This window comes from Ornithodoros turicata, chromosome 8, assembly GCF_037126465.1.
Source record: "Ornithodoros turicata isolate Travis chromosome 8, ASM3712646v1, whole genome shotgun sequence".
NCBI lineage: Eukaryota > Metazoa > Arthropoda > Arachnida > Ixodida > Argasidae > Ornithodoros > Ornithodoros turicata.
This window is the reverse complement of record NC_088208.1, coordinates 24,658,420-24,681,405: the sequence shown is the minus strand read 5'-3', so window position 1 is coordinate 24,681,405 and position 22,986 is coordinate 24,658,420. Positions and strand designations below refer to the sequence as shown.

At 46.5% G+C, this 22,986-nt stretch overlaps 3 protein-coding genes and 1 non-coding gene across 8 annotated transcripts in view; 1 reads left to right on the top strand and 3 right to left on the bottom strand.

Moving 5' to 3' along the window:
* The window catches only part of LOC135366738 (leucine-rich repeat-containing protein 15-like), a 584,634-nt gene that overhangs the window by 32,986 nt on the left and 528,662 nt on the right, over positions 1-22,986 (top strand). For 3 of the 4 annotated variants that reach the window (XM_064599600.1, XM_064599596.1, XM_064599597.1), the window contains exon 2: positions 12,931-13,033. The gene's annotated coding sequence lies outside the window, so the exon portion shown is untranslated. Of the gene's footprint in view, positions 1-11,593; positions 11,616-12,930; positions 13,034-22,986 lie in introns of those variants that run through there. The other variant, XM_064599598.1, reaches the window with a different exon arrangement.
* On the bottom strand, positions 4,816-18,467 carry LOC135366744 (uncharacterized). Of its 2 annotated transcripts, none has more exons than XM_064599607.1 (5): positions 18,025-18,467; positions 13,259-13,378; positions 13,013-13,192; positions 6,245-6,511; positions 4,816-5,326 (listed from the first exon to the last, which is right to left on the bottom strand). In XM_064599607.1, the coding sequence occupies exons 4-5, from the start codon at positions 6,483-6,485 to the stop codon at positions 5,040-5,042; spliced, it is 528 nt and encodes a 175-aa protein (XP_064455677.1). In that variant the 5' UTR covers positions 6,486-6,511; positions 13,013-13,192; positions 13,259-13,378; positions 18,025-18,467; the 3' UTR covers positions 4,816-5,039. The 2 variants fall into 2 exon arrangements, with proteins under 2 accessions (XP_064455677.1, XP_064455678.1); XM_064599608.1 differs by having other exon boundaries at positions 18,353-18,467.
* Trnat-ggu (transfer RNA threonine (anticodon GGU)) lies at positions 13,940-14,012 on the bottom strand. Its single transcript has one exon. It is a non-coding gene; the product is annotated as a tRNA-Thr (tRNA).
* LOC135367555 (chitinase-3-like protein 1) lies at positions 19,891-21,294 on the bottom strand. The gene has a single exon (XM_064600847.1). The coding sequence runs from the start codon at positions 21,292-21,294 to the stop codon at positions 19,891-19,893; it is 1,404 nt and encodes a 467-aa protein (XP_064456917.1).

Genomic DNA, 22,986 nt, shown 5'->3' with positions numbered 1-22,986 from the left:
TCGCCGGTCTCGATTCGCCGCATCCGAAGAATGCTTCTTCCCTTCGCTACACTGAAGCATTGTGGACGTTATTTCGGTTGTCGCTGCTTTGTGGTTCCCCCTGCTGGCGTCAGCGGAATTCCTAAGGACGTACTCTTTTCGTCCATATAGCCCGGTTGCTGAGAGAATCAACTTCCCGTGTTGTCATGCCAAAGCAGGCTTCTTTTTCGCTCTCAGGCGCTGGGCATGTATGCTGTCCCCTTAAAATTTATGTGACTTGATTTTGAGGACTCTTTTAGCCCCATACGTAACACGCATGCGTTGTGTAGCCGGTGGTTGTTGGATATTCAGCGACGTGAATGCTGCTTCCTTCCTGGCAGGTACAGCCACTTACTTCTTAATTGTCAGTGATCGACATATCATTATCGATAATTGGCTGGTTATCGATATATATTTATATATATATATCGATATATGTCGAGACTGGGATTAATCGAATCCCGGTGCCGGCTGTTCTGTCTGGGGTTTTTCCTGGGTTTTTCTCAGACGCTTTCAGACGTACGTCGGCACAGTTCCCTTAGAAGTCGGCCCATGACGCACGTTCCCCCAGGACGTCACTCGTGACGTTGCCCACCTCTGTGAGGCCGACAACGGCGAGCGTTTTCACCAGCACCACCACCAGCATCGATATATTATATTCGACTCCGGTATATATAGGAGCGTGCAAAACGCCAGATGATATTAAACATCGATTCGTTCACATACGAGGTGAACGCTTCGACATTCACAACAATTTACACTTTTCAGTGTATACAAGGGGGTATTTTCGTAACTAAAGACACCTTTTCTATCCCGCAGGCTCAGCCGAAGGGCTCAATAAGTACTGAAAAAGGTGTCATCAAAACAGCCGTGTGAAACAGTGTTTTAAATGGAGTATGCATTCCCCCTCTTCTTTCTCTTTTATTTTGAAATAAAGTACAAGCCACATAACTTGGGCTGCAAGGCGAGCCAGCAGAAACTACATCCAGATATGTAGCCAAACTATAACATCACTCCGAAATTTAGCTTTTTGGTTGTAGAATATGCCAGAAAGATGGTATATTTTTTTGCTTAATACATCATTTAGAAAGGTGTTTTACAGCACAATCTTCTGTACGGCGTGAAATTTGCACTGCAAAAGTGTGTTCATACAAGACATTTACACCTGAAAGGAATAAGTACACCACAGCTTTCGAGGAGCTGGCGGACTTATACTTAGCGGACTAACATACAGCGACGTACTGTATATCCAGTGGCACTGATAGATGTACCGGCCTCTGTGGATCAATTGGAAGTGTGTCTGCCTACTGATCTCAAGGATGTGGGTTCGAACCCTGCCGAGGACGCCATGCAGTAACTTGGTGGCAGGGCACAAGATGCTTAAAAGGGGGAGGCTTAAAGGGATGCGAGCGACGGTTGTCAGTGTGCCGAGATTTCAGTGCACGTTAAAGAACAAATTAATCACAACAAATTAACTCACACAAATTAACAATTAAATGACAAAATTAATCCACAAACTCACCGCTGTGGCGTCGCTCATGGTCAGAGTTGTCTCACTACGTAAAGCCACGAATTATCAACTGATAGATATAATAACTCGAATTATCGACGGACAGATTGATGTTTATAACCTTGAAAAACTGGCGCGTGTACTCATTATTGTTAGCTCCAGTACCTATCACAAGCTCGTATGTCGTAAGCCGCTCTAATCTAAAAACTTCATAGAACCCGGCTCTTTTGGGCAGACCAGCAAAAAACGAATTATCAAGCTGCGCCTCCCCGTTCCAACGTGCATTTCCAATAAGATACAAAATCCTAACGTCGGAGCTCCATATTCGCGTTCAGCCGACCATATAGTACCGCATCTCGGCGCACGCTAACAGAAGAGCAAACACGCGAAATCCGTGCTCGAAATATGTTTGACTTGATCAGCGCAGCGTGCCAAGTAATTCCAAAAGCAAACACAGGTGGCTCCTCATCTGGTCGTTCATCAGCGCACTCTATCGACGGCAGCTGCCACTGATGAGTCTCGGCCAGGGCCTTCGCTTAACGACTAATCGCGAGTCGTTCACACAAAGCAAAAGTTTGCCCTTGTGTAACTTGTAAGATATGTGTAAACAATAAACTCGTTACAAGTAATGAGGGTGCAGATCGCGCGACGGATTCTGAGCCTGAGGGACTGGCATTAATGAAGTTCGGCACAGTCAGATTGGAGCCTTACGCGCTTTCATCGCTTTAAGTAATGAGACAGGCTTGCGAAGTGCCTCCATTAAGCAGATTACTGTCAAGTGTTTGGTGACTGTGAAAAAAGAAAAACTTGGTCGTATCGTCACACACGTGGGATATATTTAACGTTATACCACTATCCGGCGGACTGTCCGTCCGAGCGTCCGTTACGTAGTGGAGGCTGGAGAAAGGGGAAACGGGGTATTAAGTGTAGGCTACAGATTCATGGAGTGCGAGGAGGAGCAGCGACGTCATATACACGAAACGGGTCTTTTCTATTGCTCCTCATGCTCAACGAACATGCTGTCGACGACTCCGTTGCACCAGCTCGCTTGCTTCCTACTTGTGTGTTCAACGTATGAAGCGTCTCCGCCGACGATTGCAACGTTTCCACCACAACCTTCCGGTTCCTGTTGACGATGTCATCACGGGTGCGCCACGATATCGGTCTTGGTATCGAAGCTTACAGAATGTCGCAGGCAACAATGTGCATAGGACCAGACCAGGAACGTACTGCACGTTCATTGAGATTTCTCTGTGATGCCTATTGCTGAATTTGGCAATCCATGTGGCCACTTATTAGGATTCTGTTCCTTAGGCTTTCCCGCTGTATTCCATTGTCGTATATTCCAGACACTCTGTGTTCAAAAATTCGGTTAATACACCGGGTACACGAGGTGGGGCCTGCTTAAACTGCAGTGTAGGGGGGGCTGCAAAAATATGCTTTCGTTGTACTAAGCGGTCTGCGACCACGACCTACTCTATAAGAACACGACCATGACACTTGCGCCTCTCTCCAGCGCCGGAGAAAATGTTTCTCTTAGTGGCCGCTGCAAGGTCGCGGCGCCACAAGTAACCCCCACAGCAGACGCCACTCCACGTGTTGATACGGTAGTTTTCGTTCCTGACTTGGGTGCCTGTTTCTACCGTGTGAAGTTCTGGTTAGTCGCATGTCGTCCATTGAGTGGTTTGTGATGGTGTACTGCACCGTCCCACTCTGCAAGTCGAAGCGAGGAGTGTCGGACCCGAGTATTTCGTACCGCGAAAGGTCCTGAAGGTGTCGAGTGTATGCGCAACGTGATTGTAATGAAAAAGCAAAGTAGATGTGGTGAGATTTCTGCCAAATAGTCAGCAGACAAAATTAAATGGAATAAAAAGAAGTGTCTGTTCAGTTATGTGTGCTGTGTTCTTTGTAAAACTTTGAATTAAAACCAACTAAAACTGCATGCTGTCCAGTAGTGACAATGAAATGACAGCTAACATACTCATTCGCAAAGTCAAGTAACTACGGGTCCACGCTTAAACTTTGCAGCACGATCGCGCATGGCAATACAGCCGCGTATATCAATTACTACATCGTTTGTGGCGCTTTATGGCCGTGATGCTTTTGCGCCACAAAACACACAATCACTCATCTCAGTTCAACTTCGTATTATCAAAGTATAATCAAACGTATTATCGAAGTTATCGAAGCGAAGGGATCGAAGTATGTTTCATTGTCTACAAGAGCGTACAGTTACGTTTTGACGTAGTCAAAATATACAGCTATACATTTCTCCCAACATTGAACAAGTTCTCTCATCCCGTCAATGAAGAATTCCGGCCGTACGTTCCTTGATCCAAGACCTCACTTGGTGCTTCACTTCATCATTCGTGGTGAAATGAATGGCGTTAAGGTCCCTCTTTGAATTCGGAATAAGTGGTAGTTCCAGCTTGCAAAATCTCGAGAGTATGGGGAGTCCGGTACGACATCACAGGAAGTTCGCCGGTGACGTGCGATGTGTGTGTTTCAACGTTATCGTGTTGCAGGAGTAACGCTTCAGCAACGACTCGCTCCTTCGATATGCATGGCTGGCGTCATGCGAAGATCGCTTTCAGTCATTTCTTCCAACTGCTTTCGACCTTTGTCATCATCAGTCACAGAAGCTGGTCTATCACATTCTATTCGACCTATCTATATAGTCTAGTTTGGAGCTCGATCGCGCACGGCAATACAGCCACGTACATCAATTACTACATCGTTTGTGGCGCTTTATAGCCGTGATGCTTTTGCGCCACAAAACACACAATCACTCATCTCAGTTCAACTTCGTATTATCGTCGGTTGAAGCACAGTGTGAAGCGATGAATGTTTTACCAAGGATATTCGTCAAATGGGGCCCCCCGGGATACCACATATCCTGTACAAGCACTGTCAGAAGCAAGGCGGCTCTAGGTGCGAAAATTCATGTATTTTTTGCATAAAGTAGAACTAACTTGCGTTAAGCGTGCATATTAGACGTCTTTCGCATCAGGATACACGAAAAGAACGCGTAGACATACGCACAAACCAATGCTAATAAACATTGCCGATATTACAGCAGCCGTCTCCCGTTCGCTCGTCGTGGGGTGCGCACGTGGCGCCCCTAGCGAGCATGTTGAGCGCGAAACCGGTTTTCCCCGCTTCGGGCCGCGGACAGCGGACCCATAGGGGGATCGGCGAGTGTCATGGTCGTGTTTCTATAGAGTAGGTCGTGTCTGCGACACAACTTCATTCAGACAATAAAATGTGGAGTCCAGACAATGCAAGGGTATCGGCGCAGTGCTTTCTCAGCAACTTTAGTTTTCAATGTTACACTATTTCTACGCGTTGGCTCCCTTATATTGAGTTTCTGAAGGCACAATTATATTCACGTTCCCACGAAATCTTGAACAATTGTTTGTATGCCGCGGTCCGTAGTATGCTTCTGTTGCAGTGGCGGTATTGTAGGATTCCACGTTGCCTATACACAGAATGGTGTCCAACGTAGCTCGTGTCAGAGAGCTCGAGAAATGCTGCACACAACTCCCATCTCTGCTAAGGCGCGCCTGAGCCGGACCTCCGCCTGCTGAATGTCCTGGCGAACGCTGTTTGCCGACGACCGTGCCAGGTTCTGGATATCGCACGCGATTTCTACAGCGGAGTTGATGACCCTGTGTTCCTGGAGGCTGTGGCGAAGGTGGTAGGCCGTGGTACGGGCCACTGCGCTGACTTCACAGAACAACGACATCATGCGCTCGGTTAAGGTGAGGTTTGGAGATTCGGCCACGCCAGGTTGTTGACCTAAAATGGAACGGAAGTGTCAAGCGTGTTAGTGGTTGTTGGTATGCAGTCACCTCAAGCCGTACAGACAATGAGCGAAGCAGATGTAGGCGAAAGACTTAGGTTCACGGATTTTGCGAGAAAAAATAGTAAATCGTAAATCGGGCAGCGGTATAGCGGCTTCTACTCCTCTACCCAAGCAGCACGATATCTTGGCACAATATTGTCCCAATATTGGCCCAATATTGGTTCAAGGTTTGCCCAATATTGGCAATACCTATACCGATATAGTACCTATATACCTACCTCCATACCTATATAATACCTATATAGCCAATGCCAATATTGGCCCAACATTGGACCAAGACGTTGTGCTGCTTGGGTAGGTTGTATTTAGTCCCCAATTTAGTCATCTGATCAGAAATTGGCTCCCTAGCACTGCAATCACTCCACTTTTGCGATACACTCTTGGAAGCAGTCTCTAAATTTCGTAATAGTGACAATGCATGTAGCCCTCAAAATTGCTAATATTACTTATTTTTTGAGAGTCTACGTTCTACGATAAAAATATCGGGGAGCATTTACGGCTTGTAGTCCCCTATATTGCAGTTACTCCCATTTTACTCCCCTATCCAGGAGCATTCTACAGTACTGCAAATGAACCGTTGCAATCTGTCCCCCAAATCCCTAATAGTCGCAATGTATCTAGTCCTGAAAACGCGAAAAATTACTCCCCTTCCTAGGAGTGTACACTGTAGGAGTAACTTGGAGTAGCTACAACCTCTACTCCCCAAGAAGGTTATTACTCCCCTTTTTAGTTGCCTTACCTTGAATTTTACTCAAATTCAAATCCAAAATTATCCAAAACTTTCGCATAAACTACCGTGCGTTTAGTCTCGAAAGGGACTAAAATTAATCCCCATCCCACTGTTAACTCACTCAACGCTTGCTCTGGAGCTTCGTTCGTTGACAGGCGACGACTGCTTTGCGAATCCTGCCAAGTAATATAAACCCTTTTGAGGTGGGTGTCCGTCACGTTGCGGCATTGAGGGCATTGGGAGCCCTCTTGAGACGTGAACCACTCCCGGAGACACTGACGGTGAAACACGTGACCGCAGGTCGTCACAACGTTCTCTCGACCCACCAGAAGTTCCATGCAAATCACGCAGATGGCAGTCATGGTCCTTTAAGGTTGGGAAGGGATTGCTGAAACAACCAAAGAATCACTATCAAACCAAACTTGAAGCTGTCACTCTTGCACAGCATATACTCCCCAAGTAAAAGAAATAAGAAAAAGTAGTGGAAGAAGGAAGTCACTGAAAAGGTTAACCAGCTGTAGGACTTGAATCCACACCTTTTGGATTACCTCCCCAACACAGGGGTGACACAAACCCGCCATTGTTGTAACTACCCTCAAACGGGTGCTTTTGGCAAAACTGCCATCTTGTCCTGGTCGCGCGTCATAGAAAACGTCATTTTGAGGTCATGTGACCTTGTTTACATGTCGTTTTGACGCTCACCGACATATTTCCGTCGTCATAATGCCAAGAGATGAACGTATTTTGCCAGCGTAAACTATGCGGTGCTTCTTCCTCAACATGGTAGCCAATTTCTCGTTAGTTTATCGCATCGGCTCAGTGAGTTTTAACGCGCGGTCATCGTCACATCTTTGGAAGTCGTCAACAGTACAAGGCCTTATGTGCAAAACTCCGCGTTTTACTGCGAGAATATGGGATAAAATCGGATAGAAATAATTACCGTGATCGAAAAACATCTAAAACGTCGCGCAGAAGCAACAACCGCATTATTTACAAACGGTTTGACCGCCAATCACGTGCGCCGCCATCTTTAAGGTCACGTGTGCGTTGACGTCTGCTGTGACGTGCGACCAGGACCTGTCCAGGATGCACCGCGTACGCCTAGCACGCTTTCGTCTATGGAGCAATGCATTGGATACCACTCCTGTGCTCCCCAACGACTTTCAAAGTTGCGCCATCTGAAGGGACAAACACATCCACTCACTCACTCACTCATTCCGCTTTCACTGTTGTATGGTGGGCTAGAAGGACTGGTGAGCCATTCGGCGGTTTTCATATGTACCCGCCGATGTTCCTGCCGAGAGATGGCGCCAAGCGTATCTCGGCGCTATGCGATCTAATCGCCTCACGCGGCTCATTTCAGTGCTACTTGTCACGTGATTACACACCTGCCGTTAACCCATGAGCGTGCCTTTTCTTTGCTCTGCATGCAAAGTGCCCCTTGAGTGTCACCTGCAGGAGCAAACGAATGGCACACCCAGATATCAGTGCTGACATTCGTCGGCGCGTCCCTATCAGCCCTCGGGTCTGGGACACGTGTACTTTGATAACGATAAAGACGTGTTCGAGCAGCCGGTTCTGCCTTTGGGTAGTGATATTCGTGATATGTGCTCATCGTTCCCTTCATCTGAGCGACCTTTACCTTCCAGGTTGCGAGGTCCGGTGACGGGGGATTGTGAAAGAAAAAGCGTGAGATATACGTTAACTGCAGCTAACCAACGGAAGCGATAGAATTGCTGATTACAGTCGGCATATGAGCAGTCAGCAGAGGGAAGGAATCCGGAAGACAAAGGGGACGACACGAAAATATAACGATTTATACATTTATTTCAGAATACTGGTCCCAGAAGAAACCTGGGAAGGAGTAGGGAACGTACGTTAATTATATAATATATACACATAATACACTCGTATAGTAGCGACAATTCGAAAGAAACCCGCAAAAGAGACGCAGCAAAGGGGTCCCAAGTTACCATCGCGAACGTGACGATCGGTAGCACGAGTGTTCTATATACCGGTAGTCTGACCTAAGCAGTAGCATAATGAAGTGTTCTTCTGAGATAGAGGAGGCTTTCTCTTGACTGTGATGCCTATTAAGCGCACGTGAAAATTCCATCTAAAATCGGACGGGACAGCGACCCCAAGATATTTGTACTAAACTCCCTTGCAAGTATACTATGATGTTGGCAAAGCCTTTGTTCTACATATAACAGCATAGACACAGTTTTGTCGGTGTTCAAATTGATTTGCAATTTGTAACACCACTCGTTGATGTGTTCTAAACTGCTTTGCAAAGGTGCGTAATATAAGGCGAGCAAGGTGAGCCATAAGCAAAGCACACAGAAAAAAAAAAAAAAAGAAAAAGAGAGAGAGAACGATCGGCATATTGAGGACGCACGTTCAGACATCCCTATGTTTTTCGGAATATATCGCGCGATATGTTACGCAGTCATCAGCGAATAAACATGCTTTACAATTAATGTTACTTAACATATCGTGCATATAGACAAGAAACAGCAAAAGTCTCAAGACTGACTCCTGTCGTATACCCCAGGTGTATGGGGTTCAATCAGACAGGGAATCAGTCCCGAAGCCAATCCATGATCTTGGTATTATGTGTCAGCTTTCTATAGGGTACGTACACGGTCAAATGCCTTGGAGAGATGCAAAACCAATATTTCAATTTGTATGTTATTATATAAAGCAAATGCAAAGTCGTGGATGAAATCAAACAGGGCCATGACAGCGGAGTAGCCCTCACGAAAGATATGCTGCAAGGAATGCTGTTACTTGATCATGATGTTAATTGTTTGGAAAAGATGTGCTTTAGCAATTCACAAAAGCTGGAAAGAAGAGAAAATTCGAAACCAAAGTCGGGACTCGTGCCTTACGTATCGGTTTTATACGAGCGCATTTCCATTCGTTCGGGACAGTCCCTTCGTCCAGCGATATCTGGAAAATAATTTTGAGGAATTGCGCAGCTTACTCGGCGTACCTTCTAAGAAAATCATTCGGAATATTGTCTTGCCCAGAAGACCAGAATATCGCGTCCTGGAGTAATCAGTCCCGAGACTTTTTGGACTAGCATATCCACTGTTTTTCCTTTGCCAATGTACCCGCAGAAGACTTCTTCATATTTACCTCGCACAGTGGCATAATAAGAAATAGAGATACAAGTGCTGCTTTAAAGTAATGTCATACTAATAATAATTCGGGAGTTGCGACAACGGTGATAGATCTATTAGGAGTTTGCCACATCTTCTATATAATCTGTTCTCTGCTGTGCGTCATTTTGTTCCTCTTGTGCTCGATACTTTGAGTAGTCATATGCCAAATTTGCTGGGAGTACGCAACAAATACGTAGCTATAATATTTCTTTTTAGTCTCACTTAATTTCCTCATTTCCTCCTTCAGTGCCTTCGTCAAACCTGAAACTAGGGTTAGTTTTCATCGCCGTCTAATTTTGTTTATGCGACGTTTAAGATGCTAAGCTTCGCGTGTCAGCCATGGTCTTTGAGTGTAAACGTTGTCTTTTTCGTTTTCCCCGTTTACTCCTTTATCTTTCCTTCCTTCTCTTTTTCGATTTTCCCATTTTTCTAGGAATAGCAAGCCGGCTCTTTGCCTGGCTAACCTTTCCTTTTTTCTTAATAAACATATTACCCCCCCCCCCCTCCTGTAAAGCTTCTTGGACACGAACTTTCTTGTGGACATGTGTACAGTGGCCTTGAAAAAATTTCAGGCCATTTTAACATTTCTCGAGATGCTACAGATCCAGTTAAAATTTGTACAAGGATCTGCCCAAGGAATATCGTGGAATATCTGGATTTCAGGTCTGTCATGCTTAAATTTTATATGGTGCATCTCAAGAACCATCTTGTGATCTGAATGTCAACCAAGTAATTGGCAGTCCCATTTCCAGTGAAGGGTGTTAGGCACCAGGAACAGATAACGTATTGAAGCAGAAGACTCTTGACTTCTAGTATACCTCATAGCAAAAGGCAATATCAAGTAGTGCATTTTCATTTATGAGGTCTCAAACTCCGGTTGGGGTTTCCTAATTTACACTTCTACATGGGACCATATACTGAACAATCATGACATTATATCCTTAACCGTGTTCAATGTCAATAGGTTTCATTTGTAACTATGTTACACCCTTTTTAATATAACCTGATGATGGCGGTGATGAGGTAACAGAAAAAGATGGCGATATTTGTCGCGACAGAGTCGGGACCACCCCAGGACGCCTACAAGCGACGAAAATGCAGATGCACAAACGGTGAACGGATCAATTCAAAATGTAAGACAAAGGTCTCAGAACGATGAGGGTAGTATGACACAAGTAATATGGCGGGGAGGGCACACTAAGCGGGCACTTCGCAAGTCATAGGGCACATGTATATTACGCTTTTCAACTTGAATCCTTATAATCTATAATGACGGCATTAAGGCTGTCGGTTGTGGGCCACAAACCCAGGTGGCGAATTTCCCCATTTATTATCATCAGTGTATTCGTTGTTATTGTATAATGTCACGCTAGCAGCGCTCTTAGGCCGCCCAATCAGTGGATAAAATGAGTTTAACATGATGTTCTAGGAACCCTTTGTATAACATCAATTCCATTCAAGCATTTGCGGTTAATAATACAAGTGTGGCATTTTTTCTTCTCTCTCTCATATATATACACATGTATATCTGCAACAAAATAAGGAGCAAGGAAGAAGGAGCAAGGAAAAGGAATATATCTTTCGCGCTATATATATATATATATATATATGACTCGGTCGTTCTACTGGTCAACAATAAAACCGTGCGTGTAGAGAGAATACTACAGCGGTGCTACAATTTCGTTTTTTATGGCCGATACCATGTTCCTTTATAGTTACATAGGGAGCAAAGGAATTACATAACAACTAAAATGTGCGGCGAGGTACACTGTATAGAAAGCGCCATAGTTTAGCTAAATGACAATTTAGTTGAACAATCTACCATCGGCCTATGTTCCGTGACAAAGTGTTCCCAGCTTCCTGTACGCAGCAACTCGGTAATCTAGGCTGAAAAGAAAGAGTGAAGAGAAAGAAACCATCAAGGAGGCGAGCTCTCGAACGCAGTAGCCGCTCTTTATTTTGTTTTTCGACCCGTCTGTCATCATCCAACGAAGATAAGACATGCGGTCACGTGCTTCGCAACATTCCGATATCTTTCGCTTGCAGGGATCGTCGGCTAGGCAGACGTGACGGTAGCAAATGTCACGTGGTTTAGTTACAAAGAACTGCGGATGCTAGTAAACAGTCAGTGCTGCAAACCAACGTAGTGCTGGTCCAAATATATTCACTATAAAAATAGTCAAGCACACATACACCGTCACACACGGCACATGTTGGACTAGTTCAACGAGAACCCGCTTGGTTCGCAGCGAGCGCATAGCGCCGGAGCTCAGGAGCTTGGCTTCAAAACAGGGGCATCGCGCATTCCATGTATTGAATATGGCGGTAAGCACACCAGTCTTTCTAGCCCACCATAACTGTTGCGTGTTTTCTCACTCACACACACATGCATACGACTGGGCGATGCAAGCGGCATCTGTTGAACACGATGGAAATTGATGTTCCGAAGCTGGAACACAGAAGAAAGGACAAGCGGCTTGTGTGCTGTGTTGTCCTTCCTTCTGTGTTCCAGCCTCAGAACATCAATTTCCATCGTAAAAAAAAAGTGTTTGAGTCTTATCGAAGAAAAAGTAGCAAACTGGGGAGTAATTACAATTGAATGATGGCAGTTGTTGAAGAAAGCGCACCAGCAGTGGGATTCGAACCGACTTTGTTTGCCGGCCAGAGATGCACCATTGCCGATTTTACACAGTATTTCGTTTTACAGCAGTAGGCGTATTTTTTTGTTCCTTAGGCTCATAAAGGGTGCTATAACACTGTTGAAAACCGTGTTTGCTAGATAAGGAATAACGATTTGCAAGATAAGAAGGCTGCTTTGGCGAACATGCACTTCTCCGTGTGGCATGGCATGGAACGTGCACTATGAAGATGTGCGCCACAGGATTAGACATTTACACCCGGAACGCGTAAAACAATTTACCATGCACGAGTTCCCCAGGATATAGTTACTCCGCATTTTGGACCCCTCGCTGAGACTTACTTCCCACTACCACATGGTAACTAAACTTCGTAGACGGTCCCCTGAATGCAACAGTCTTCGCCAATACGTGCTCAACGAGAATTTGGCTCTAACAACTCAATGCAATTATACATTTTTTTGCTTACAGAGCAAGTTATGACCTGGAGTAGCTTGTCCCGCAGTGAGCGGGCTCACATCTCCATTTTTTTTCTCCTATCATTATAATCATTATCATCAACATTTTTTCCTTGAAGTAGCCAAGCGTAAAGTCAGAAAATGGCACTTATACGAATATATTTTGGAATATTTGTGGCGAATAGACCGAAATGAGCAACATGAAGTTTTTTTTAAAAAGTTAAGTAAGAAAATAACATGCCCCGCAATCCATGCTAACGTTGGCTAAGTTTGATGCCTACACGGTCTAATGCTGGCACCTCCAGCGCGTGCTCAGTGAAGGGGATACGCCCCCCCCCCCCAAGGCACTAGACGAACCTAACCTGAACTAATCTACCCGAAACTGTCCTGATATAACCTACACCTAATTAAACCTCCCGCGACCTCATTGCCCCGAAGCAGTTTCATTGCTATAGCACAGTTCTGTACCATGACGAAAGTCTAATGGAACTGGTCTCACCCAAACGGACACTCAATTCAATCCAATCGTTTCTCATATCTTTGTAGGTTTCTACAAGAACCAGCACACAAAGTTGATAGGGCAGTTCTTCAGAAAAGCAAGCAGAAGTGGAGTGGCCAGCAAACTCACCGCAACGATTCGATGGGCTGGGTAAGCACGAGTTCCGTTCACACGAACACTTCTGTGGCCGTACGAGTCAAAGAATTTTGGGGCGCGTCTCGTTGAATTTCCACCACGTGCTGCAATAGCACATTCTTCTTCTTCTTCCCTTATACGGGTTTGACGGGCACCGCTCCCGATTATACCGTCCTAATGACAAGTTAGGTTAGGGTGGGTTAGAGCTAAGTCACTGTGAACGTTGGGCAATGTGTGTACCTGGGAGGTACCCGGGTTTGAATCCCGGTGCCGGCTGTGCTGTCTGCGGTTCTCCTGGGTTTTCCTGAGACGCTCAGTTTCACAGACGTTCCAGTGTGCCATAGAGGCGTGTACAGGTGGCTGAAAATGAAAGAAGACACACGTGTATTAATGAAGCTTCTGTTCTCCTACTGGATAAATAATTTGACTTTCTGGTGAAGTAGTAGCCCCACGAATTCCCGATATGACAAGTACTTGGGAGGTTTGTCCTGTGTAACGTGCGCTAAGGCCTTCAGAAGAGTGTACCAAGATTCGCCTCACAACTTCATTTCACAATTCAGTTGTGAACTTTTATTTCCTGATCCTTTTCATTTCTCCCTGCTGGATTATGACCAGATCAGGAATATATTAATTCTAGGCGCCCCGCAATTTACAGGACATCAGTATCGTATATAGAGTACGTTTTTCTGCGCATGAGCTGAAAATGAGCCGTTAGCAGTAATTTCATGCAACGCACTGCTATTGTCTGTGGAAGTGTATGCCTGGTATTTCGTAGGAGTTCGCTCAAGGGCAGAATTATTGTGTAAGACGTGACGATGACGTAGAACAGAGGGAACATTACCACCTCCCTGTGGGTGGACCTCGATGTTCCCGCGTTGGTTACTTCAACCAACGATGAAGATGAAAGTCGCTGAAAAGGTTAGCTAGCTGTAGGACTCGAACCCACATCGTCTGGATTACCGGTCCAGGGCTCTACCCATTGAGCTAAGCTAACACGCCTCCCCGGCGACTTTCGGGGTGCGTCAACTGAAGAGACAAACCAGCCACTCACTCTCACTCATCCTCCTTTCACTCTTACATTTTTGCTCACTCATACACACATTCATACGACGGGATCGACGCAAGCGGCACCTGTTGAACATTCAACCAAGTTAGTTCCAGTTAGTTATTCAAGCGTTGGTTAGTTTGTTATTAGGTTAGTCCAAGTTTGGTGTTTGCATTTTTCTATCCAGAGGTTAGCCTAAGTTCGCTGTCTGCAGTTTCCTGCGCGCGACTGTACATTTTATAGTCAAATAACGTTTATTTCCAGCAGTTTATTTTGCAGCGGGGATTTTGATCACTTTCGAGGTACATCCCTCTCTGCATGCGACAAGGTGCCCCATAGTACCTCTACAAGAAGCCCCATGAAACGAGAAGGGAAGGAGCATAAGATCGTCCAGGTATTCCTGCGCGAGACCTCTTGACCCGCACTTCCTCTACTCGTTTCTTAATTTGCCTCTCAATTGCCACCCGTGTGTAGGCGTTGGCGAGCCGGGGCTCCAAAAGTATCCTCGCCCTCGTAAGCGGTTTGCCTTAATGACTAATTTATGGGGAAGATGTTTTTTATGGTACCCGCTTGCACGTGTTCAATCTCTCCCCCCCGCTCACAGCAGCTTTTACCCACACCACGCGGATGTCGCCCCGTAATTTGCCTAATGAGGCAAGTTGCCTTGCGCTCGCGATAGTAGAGGAAGCAATGCCTCGAACGCGGCGGTTATAGACGACCAGTCATATGGTCCTGATAGAAAGTCGACAAAGATGGGAGTAATCCCGGTGGAGTTCAACCTCCGTGGCGGCGAAGCGGTACCGGAAGCAATTCCGAGGGTGTCCATAACAGCAAGGCGTGTTGCAGTGTTATACTTCTGTCTCACGGGTGGTCTTCAATAACCATTCAAGCCAACGGTCATTAAACATGCACGTTGCGCCACCAAGTGTGCGACGTGTGAACCTTTCAGGGAGGATTGGATTCAATGCTCCTTCAGAAGTTCACAAGTTACGCGCCTCGTGGCGCTACGCACACGTTCATTAGTTTCAATGATCATTTATCATGTGACAGGGATACTATGCAGTTATATTAATCACGAAATCTTCGCTGCGGACCTATACTAGCTATATTTCGACCAAGAGCTTGCGACATACTTGTCTGGAATCGACGGCTTGCGGTCCAGGCGTTGTAACATTGTTTGTTTCGACCACGACCTACTAGATTATAGACTACTAGTCGTACGGACCCCTTCCCAGCGCCACATTGGAGGCTAGCGGTGGCGCTACTCATCGGCTGGGTTATTGCTTCCTCAATTTCTACAGTACTTTGTACTTTAGCTCACCTTAGTACTTTGTACAAGCGGTGGATGTCCCATGGAAGATACTTCGTTCTAAAGTTGATTATCATCATAATTCTACACATTTTCATAGGAGCTATTGCTGTCGTCTGCTACGGTAGTCGTACGTCCGCTTCTGCGTGTTCAAAATTCAAGTTTTCATTGTCCAATCACGATGTACATCTCGCGGGCCGATGACTAGCGCCCCTAGCGGATCGTGCGGACGGGCTCCTGATAGGGATTGCCAATTATGACATGGTCGCTATCAAGTACGTCGTGGTTTAGACTCATAAACAAGTACTAGCTAGGTATTGCACTGCTATACGTGTCTGCTGCACGGAAGCAACATTCTTGCAATAGGTTTCAGACAGGATAGACCTCAAGCTGACAAGTGTGTCGCAAGCTGTACTCTTCCCGTCACTGTGTTCTAAACCCACTGCATCATTGACCGAATCTCCACTCGACGAAAGTTCCCAACATATTCCACCAGGATTTCGTTACCATGCCTCGCCGCCTTGGCGAGTACCGCTCCACAAATATACTGAGCTACATTGTCTCTACACGCCGTGCAAACAAGATCTGCATAAAGCCAGACAAGGGAGAGAGAAGAAAAAAAAAATGAGAGCGCCTCTAAGAAGCTTTCAACTTGGTAATCGACTTAACCTGGGCTCGCAGCGGTTCTGAAGGGAGAGCAATTATCTGAAATTGCATTAAGGAGGCTGGCTTTTGTCTCGGCAACCTTAAAAAGGATTAAGTCCTCGGTCTTTTATGCGAGGCCTTCTTATAAAAGGATGCGGCGATGCGTTAAGAAATCAAAAAGAGGGAATGGTAAATAAAGGGAATGGAAAGGATTTTTCGGTCGATCTTCTCTGCAAATGCGAGATGTGTGCATTGATTGGTCTAGAAAGTAGACTCGTTTGTACGAGAGCCTGGTGTTTGTGGCGTGATCTCGTGAGGTGGATGCGAAGAGAAGGCCCATAGAAAGGAATGAGAAGTGAAAGCTGTCACGCGGTGTAAGGGTGGGTGCAGATAAAGTAGCACCACATTTTTGCACGTACGGCGTTCCTGCTTACCGCATGGACATTCCGTGGCGCGGGGTGACGCCTTTCTTGGATGAAAACAATCGAACAATAAACACTTGGTAGCAACCAAACTCTACGTAACAAAAAAAACTATCCACGTAAATCGTTTGCTCACTTCCGTGGCGCCCCCATTTTCCTAGGCAGAAGTCAATATGGGCGGTCACTGCACAGTTGGCGTCTATCTACCGCTAGGGCCGTACCGAGGCCTCGTTTGGTTTCTTGTCGCGAGGGCACCCCAGCGGTAGGGTGATGCCACTGTGCTCCACTGCCGTATGTCCCGTTGGCAATATATGGTCACTCCATATGTCCCGAAGTTCGCGTTGCTAGAGGTTTTATTGCGCAAAGTTTGGTTACCACAATCTTTTTTTTTCTGGATTTGCACCGCATAAATGCACCATCGTACGCACCCGGAAGTTCGTACCGTATGCAGGGAAACTGGCTATGTGCGAAAATGTGGGGCTACTTTATCTTCGCCCACCCTGTATATAACATCTGAAGGCAGGCTGCTTGTTGCTTGCGCAATGCAGCGATAGTGGCGAATTCGTGTAGACGCTACAAGAGTTAGTTTTAGTGGATCGGAAGAAGACGGAGAGCTGAGCGGGCGATGAGGGAGCAAATGGGGAGCTGAGGGGGAGGTGAGGGTGTACGACTGAGCACGAGTGAGTGGGAGTCACAGGTGGCGGGAGCGTCTGATATTTCGAACAGAGACCGTAGAAGAGATTCTCTGTTCGAAATATCGGCGATCCCCGAGCTGAGACCTTTGTTTCTATCCACTTTAATCCCATGTTAGCGCCGCGAAGCAACTGTGGCTATGAGCGGCGTAAACAGACGTGGACAGATGGAGAGAGGGACAAACAGGAAGGAGTGGGAGTCAGCGGGGGTTAGTATGCGTCCTGGGCCGACTTCGAGGGGAGCTGTGCCCACATTCGTGTAGCTGGAAAGTCTTCGGGAAAATCCAGGAAAAACCTCGGACAACACAGGAGCTGGTAGGATTCGAACCCGCCACCTCCCAGTCTTCAGTACGACCTTAACTACCACCAACGGGCGGACGCCTAAACCCGATCGGCTATATGCCGCTGGTTATTTTATTTATTTATTGTCAAAACCCAAGGGCCATAAGGCATTAGATGGGTACAGAGAGAATAGAAAAACAAATGCGATTACAATATGTGTGACACCATGTCTTGATATATTATCAGTGGCTATCAGGCTATGGTTCACGGTAGATTAGGGGGCGTGAAACGAGAGAACAGCTTGCCTTCTATTACTTCTTTCCCACGCAGTTGTTATTCACGGACGCCCTACATCAGCGTACTTCTCCATGTTTTTGCATTGATGAGTGTGAGCCAAAATTTTAAAACATATCACGCCTATCTTTTGCACGTTGGAAGGTCCGCAGCTCCCCCCAAGTCCCCTACGTCGAAAATTAGAGTATAATACATTTCCCTCTGGCTCCCTTCTCCTTCAGAGCACGCTGTGCTCATAAGCACGTCCATCTCTTTCATCTCCCCACGTAATACGAGACAGAAACGAAAAACACTCCATCACAACAGGCAGTGCTCACTCGGTTTCTTTGAAAAGATCTCGACGGCTCAGGCAAATTTTTCTTCCCCTTGCGATATCTCGTTCCTTCTCGAGGTCTAACAAATGTCGCCCCTGAGGGTTTCTTCTGAAAAGGGTCGCGGCGCTGTTGAAAGAAGCAACGTCGTTTCTTCTACGACGCGATTCCCGAGTCCATGTCCCTGCGGAGGTCGTGCCGTTGCCGCCCTCCTCTACCCTTTTTTTTTCTTCCAGCTCACGAACCCGAGCTGAAGTGCGTTGATATACGAACAGGTCGTTATTCGACATCGAACAATCTTAGAGCTTCTAAGGACACGTCCAACGCTGCATACCTTGAGGGAAGATCAAGGCAACGCAATTGTTGCGTTGAGAGTCTATACTTGAGAGTTGCAAGTGTAAACATTCACGTTTAGAAGCCTCATGAAGTCACGCCCCAACTTGGAAGACTGCCATCAGCGCTGCAGCTGCGGGAGCAAGAGGCGGAATGCGGAGGCGTTGCTAGGCGGGAGGCAGATCATAATGACATTGCGACGCCGTACTTCTTAAAACTAGAAATTTTGTCACATAAAAAACAAGAGAAACGCAGAAAAGCACACGGAAAACAGAAACAACACTAAAAAAACATAGATGGAGCGATAGAAAACAGAACAAACGCAGAAAAACACATAAAAAACAAATATGGCTCGATTCTGATTCTCTCGAGTCCGAAAACACGAGATTTCGTGCGTTGTGGCACAGGCGAAAGGCTGATAGCTCTGAAAGCCATTGTTTCAGTTCGTACACCAATACGGAACGTGCGCTTCTCCAGACGGCGAGCGGAACAGCCAGCTCGGTGCGCGGAAAGAAATTACGTTTTTTTTTCCTCTTAACTTACTTGTGTTACAGAGTTCGCCAACTAAAAAGCGATGCACTACTCATGCTTTGAGAACCTTCAGAAGACCACGACGACTCTTCGAATAGAGTAGCGCAATAACAGCCACGGGCAGTACTTGAAGTACCAAGTGCACAAGTACTACCTTAAGTACATTTCTGAGTACTTGTTCTTTACTTTAACTACACTTTCAGCTGTGTACTTTGTACTGTACTTTAATTTTAGTACTTTCTCATCAAGTACTCGACTGGAAATGACAAGCAAGTTTTGTGTCTAGGAGCAGTATTCTTGAACAAGAAATTAGATTGCTGTTCTCCTTTTTCGTAGTGTACCAAGATATGAGTAAATCGGGAAACAAAAATACTTTCCACTACCACAGCTGGTGCAGCTGTAAACGGAAATTGTGTCATCTGTAGGTTCATATTCACGGGTAAGCAATAACTAGCTGGGCTTTCAGAACTAGCATTTGCAAAAATATGCTTGCATTTAGCCAATCAAAACAAGACCACTTTATCAAATTTTGTCAACACCAAACGGTGACACGTAGAGCTATGCAAACTAACGTTGTAGTGTATAAGAGGGAAAACAGCGCAAAAAAAAAGGGAAAAAAGAAAAAGCTGGACGCAAAAAGGAGACACGCAGCACACACTCTTCCTTAGTCCCGGTTATTGCACTTGCAAATACATTGCAAGTTACAAGATGCACAAATCTCCCTAGACTACTGCCCTAATTCAGTTGCAGTGCACTTGACAAGCACTTTCAAGTGCAATTCCCAGTACTTTGTACTTTACTCTAAAGACATTTAAAATGTGGTACTTTGTACTGTACTTCAAGTACCATTGACGCCAGGTACTTTGCGCCCTACTTTTAAGTACAATCTTGGGTCCTTTCCCCTTACTGCGCAGTAATAAAACAATAGCTCTAATAGTTCTCGAAAGCTTTTTAGTGCACAAAGAATATGTTGTTAAGATAAAGAATATAAGTCCTATTCATGACTATTCAGATGTCATCTTCGTCTGGCGGGCGAGGAGCCTTCTCAATGCCCGTTGCGACTGCAAACACAACGCGAGTCAGCGGGTACGGGCTTCTAGTATCGCAGACACCCGAAAAATCATCCCATTCGGGATCGGCGACACCTAAACAGCGCCGTACTCCAGTCACGTTGGTGATGTCCATCAAAAACTCTCGCATAGTGTCCCTGGTCAGATACCCCGCCCAGCGGTCACCTTTTCTCGAGTACACACCATACTGCATCCTCTTCGATACAATCCAATGCTGCTTGCACACGTCATCGAAAGCCGACACACCTGCCGTGGAAGAGAGGTTGGACCTCCAGGGGCCCTTAGCCTCGTCACCGATGTTCCACCGACTGCGGTTGGTCAAGAACAGAGACGGTTCAGCGATGGAGACCACGTAGCAAACCTTGCTCGTTGTTGAGTTAATCGCTTGTGCGATTCGAGCATATTTCTCTACCTCTTCTTGGGTATGTATGAAGAACGTCTGGTTGTAGAGATGTTCCAGAGGGGTCGACTGCATCATCAGAATGGAGTTGCCGTCGAGTATTTCTGCGAGTGCCTCCACGTCAAAGCCCCGACGTTTAGTCTCGTCGACGGGAACCGCGAGCGCCAGAAGCTTTCTGGTGAGCCCACACGCTGTCTTCAGGGATTGCATCAAGGCCGTTAAGCTCTCTCTGTGCTCAAGATCTGGGAAACTCCACTGAATGTTGAGGCCATCGTAACCAAAGTACAGAAGCCAGTCTACAGCTTGGCGCACGAAGAGCCGCTTGGCTTCGGCATCCGTCACGATTCTCGAAAAAGCCTGATTCGCCTCACTAGCGCCACCTGCCGTTACCCAGATGCGAATGGAAGGATTCCGGAGCTTGATTGCGTGAAATTTCAACACCGTGGCTGCTGAGGACCTGGGAACGAGGGTCAGACTCCTGGCGTCGATGCCACAGCAGCAGTACAGCGCGTCTGTGCATAGATGGTACGGGAATGTTTCAATGGTGAAAGCAACATTTGACCGGCCGACGCGGTCCACGCCATCGTTGAAAACGCAAAAGATCCTCGAACTCCCTCTGTAAACCTCCTTGGGGTATATTTGGAAAGCAATGGGCAGTTCTTGGACGCTACGGGACGAATGTGGATGAGATGGTATCTGCGGAGCAGATCGGGACTCTGACGTTTTTACTGGAACTTCTACAAGAGACGTTGAGATGCCAAGCTGCAACTTGCGGACCAGATGAGTCTGTAGAGCAGCGGCGAGGCCAAAGAGAGTCAAGAGGACGGAGAGCAGGCAGGCGACCGACAGGAGGACGTCGCTGGGTACGGGTTGGATGACGTCCTCGACTCCTAGTACCCCTACTTCGTCCTCACCTGCGTTGTTTGCTTCCTCAGCTTCCATGGTTCGAGACGATATTGTCCGTTGTCTCTTCGGTTCCAATCTGTGTCACACTTTCGCGTGGAAGGGGCATGGAAGAAGTGTGGAATACGGAACTGGGCTTCCTCTTCTTCTTGTACTAAATAACTGGACTGTTACTGTTGAAACAAACAAAACCGCAATGAAACATTTCAGCCACAGACATATTAGTAATATTACGCCCTGCACACCTATGCGCAAGAAATGGCGTTTGTTTGCCGAACAGTTTGCCGAACTGCATGATAATGCGTTAGGTACACATGGAAATGAGTGAAAGAAAACTCAATATGATGGGGTTACTGTGCGTCCTGGGCCGTCTTCAGGGGGAACTGTGCAGACATTTGTCTAGAAAGTCTTCAGAAAACCAAAGGAAAACCTCAGACAGCGCCGTGCCGGTGGTAGGATTGCCGAGGTGTTCCGCCTCGGTACATAGGGACACACAGGGTGTGTGCAGATAAACCTAACTGGCATTTGCACAGGTAACTCGTTCTCTACTTACCTGAGGAACATCTGGTGGCACACGATGGCGTACTTATGCGTGCGAAAGCTACAAAAAGAATTCGGGAAGCCATACTCAACGTAAATATATAAACAGAGCGCGAAAACGTCGGCTTCCATGCATTAGAATCTGGCAACATGGCGGTCTCATATGAGTTGTGTGCAGGTACCGCTAGGGGCACTACTGATGAGTATCCGAGTATCCACGTGGGACATCGTTTCAGTTTCTGCACCGATAGCTCCCGTAGCGGTACCTGCACAGAACTCACCTGAGACCACCATGTTGCCCTATTCTAATGCATGACTGACGTTGCACTGACGTTTTCGCGCTCTGTTTATTATCTTTTACGCTGAGTAAGACTTCCAGGATTTTTTTTAGCTTTCGCACGCATAAATACGCCATCGTGCGCCACTGGAAGTTCCTCAAGTGAGTAGACAACCAGTTATGTGCGCAAATGGCAGTGGGGTTTCTCCGCACACACCCTGTATTTTTCCCGATGTCATTCATTCTTCAAAAATATTTTATCCTGAACTATTCACTTCCCTCAGGGACTGTGAATGTTTCTAGAATGTTTAACCCTCTATTTGGACCATTCTTTTGTCCTCATAGACAGGGCTAAGGGGCCACAAATCACACTTACTTCGTCAAGGAAAAACTAAGTTATGGCGGGCTAGCCCGCCATAGTGGTGTAACTTCGTCGTTTGATGGGCCTTTTCGGACACTGTTGCCAACCGAAAACGGATATTCTGACAAGTCTGGGTTACGACTTTCGTGTGCACCGTCTACAGCTGTATGCGGGCGGTAATTATTATAATTATATAATTGGGTGTTTACGTCGCGAGACAACTGAGATCATGAGCGACGCCACAGCGGTCGGTCTGTGGATTGCTTTTGCCCACCTGAGGGTTCTTTAACGTGCGATGAAAGCTCATCACACAGCACCCCGTATTTAACGTCCCGCGGAAGACGGCGTGTCTAAGCAACTTGTACCCTGCCACCAAGTTGCTGGCGTCCTCGGCCGGGTTCGAACCCGCGATCTCGGGATCAGAAGGCGAACACGCTACCGACTGAGCCACCGAGGCCGGTGGTAATTATTAAAGTGGTCCAGTTTACGTTTCGGGGACATATATGTTCCGTGTACCTCACAGGGTTAACTCGGAATTTCTGAGCAAAAAAGT

Excerpts from the sequence above, each read along its gene's own strand:
- LOC135366744 (XM_064599607.1), bottom strand. The coding sequence starts at position 6,485 with ATGACTGCCATCTGCGTGATTTGCATGGAACTTCTGGTGGGTCGAGAG. Across the intron at positions 5,327-6,244 it reads AGCTCCAGAGCAAGCGTTGA|GTCAACAACCTGGCGTGGCC; the intron begins GTGAGTTAACAG and ends GTTCCATTTTAG.
- LOC135367555 (XM_064600847.1), bottom strand. The coding sequence starts at position 21,294 with ATGGAAGCTGAGGAAGCAAACAACGCAGGTGAGGACGAAGTAGGGGTA.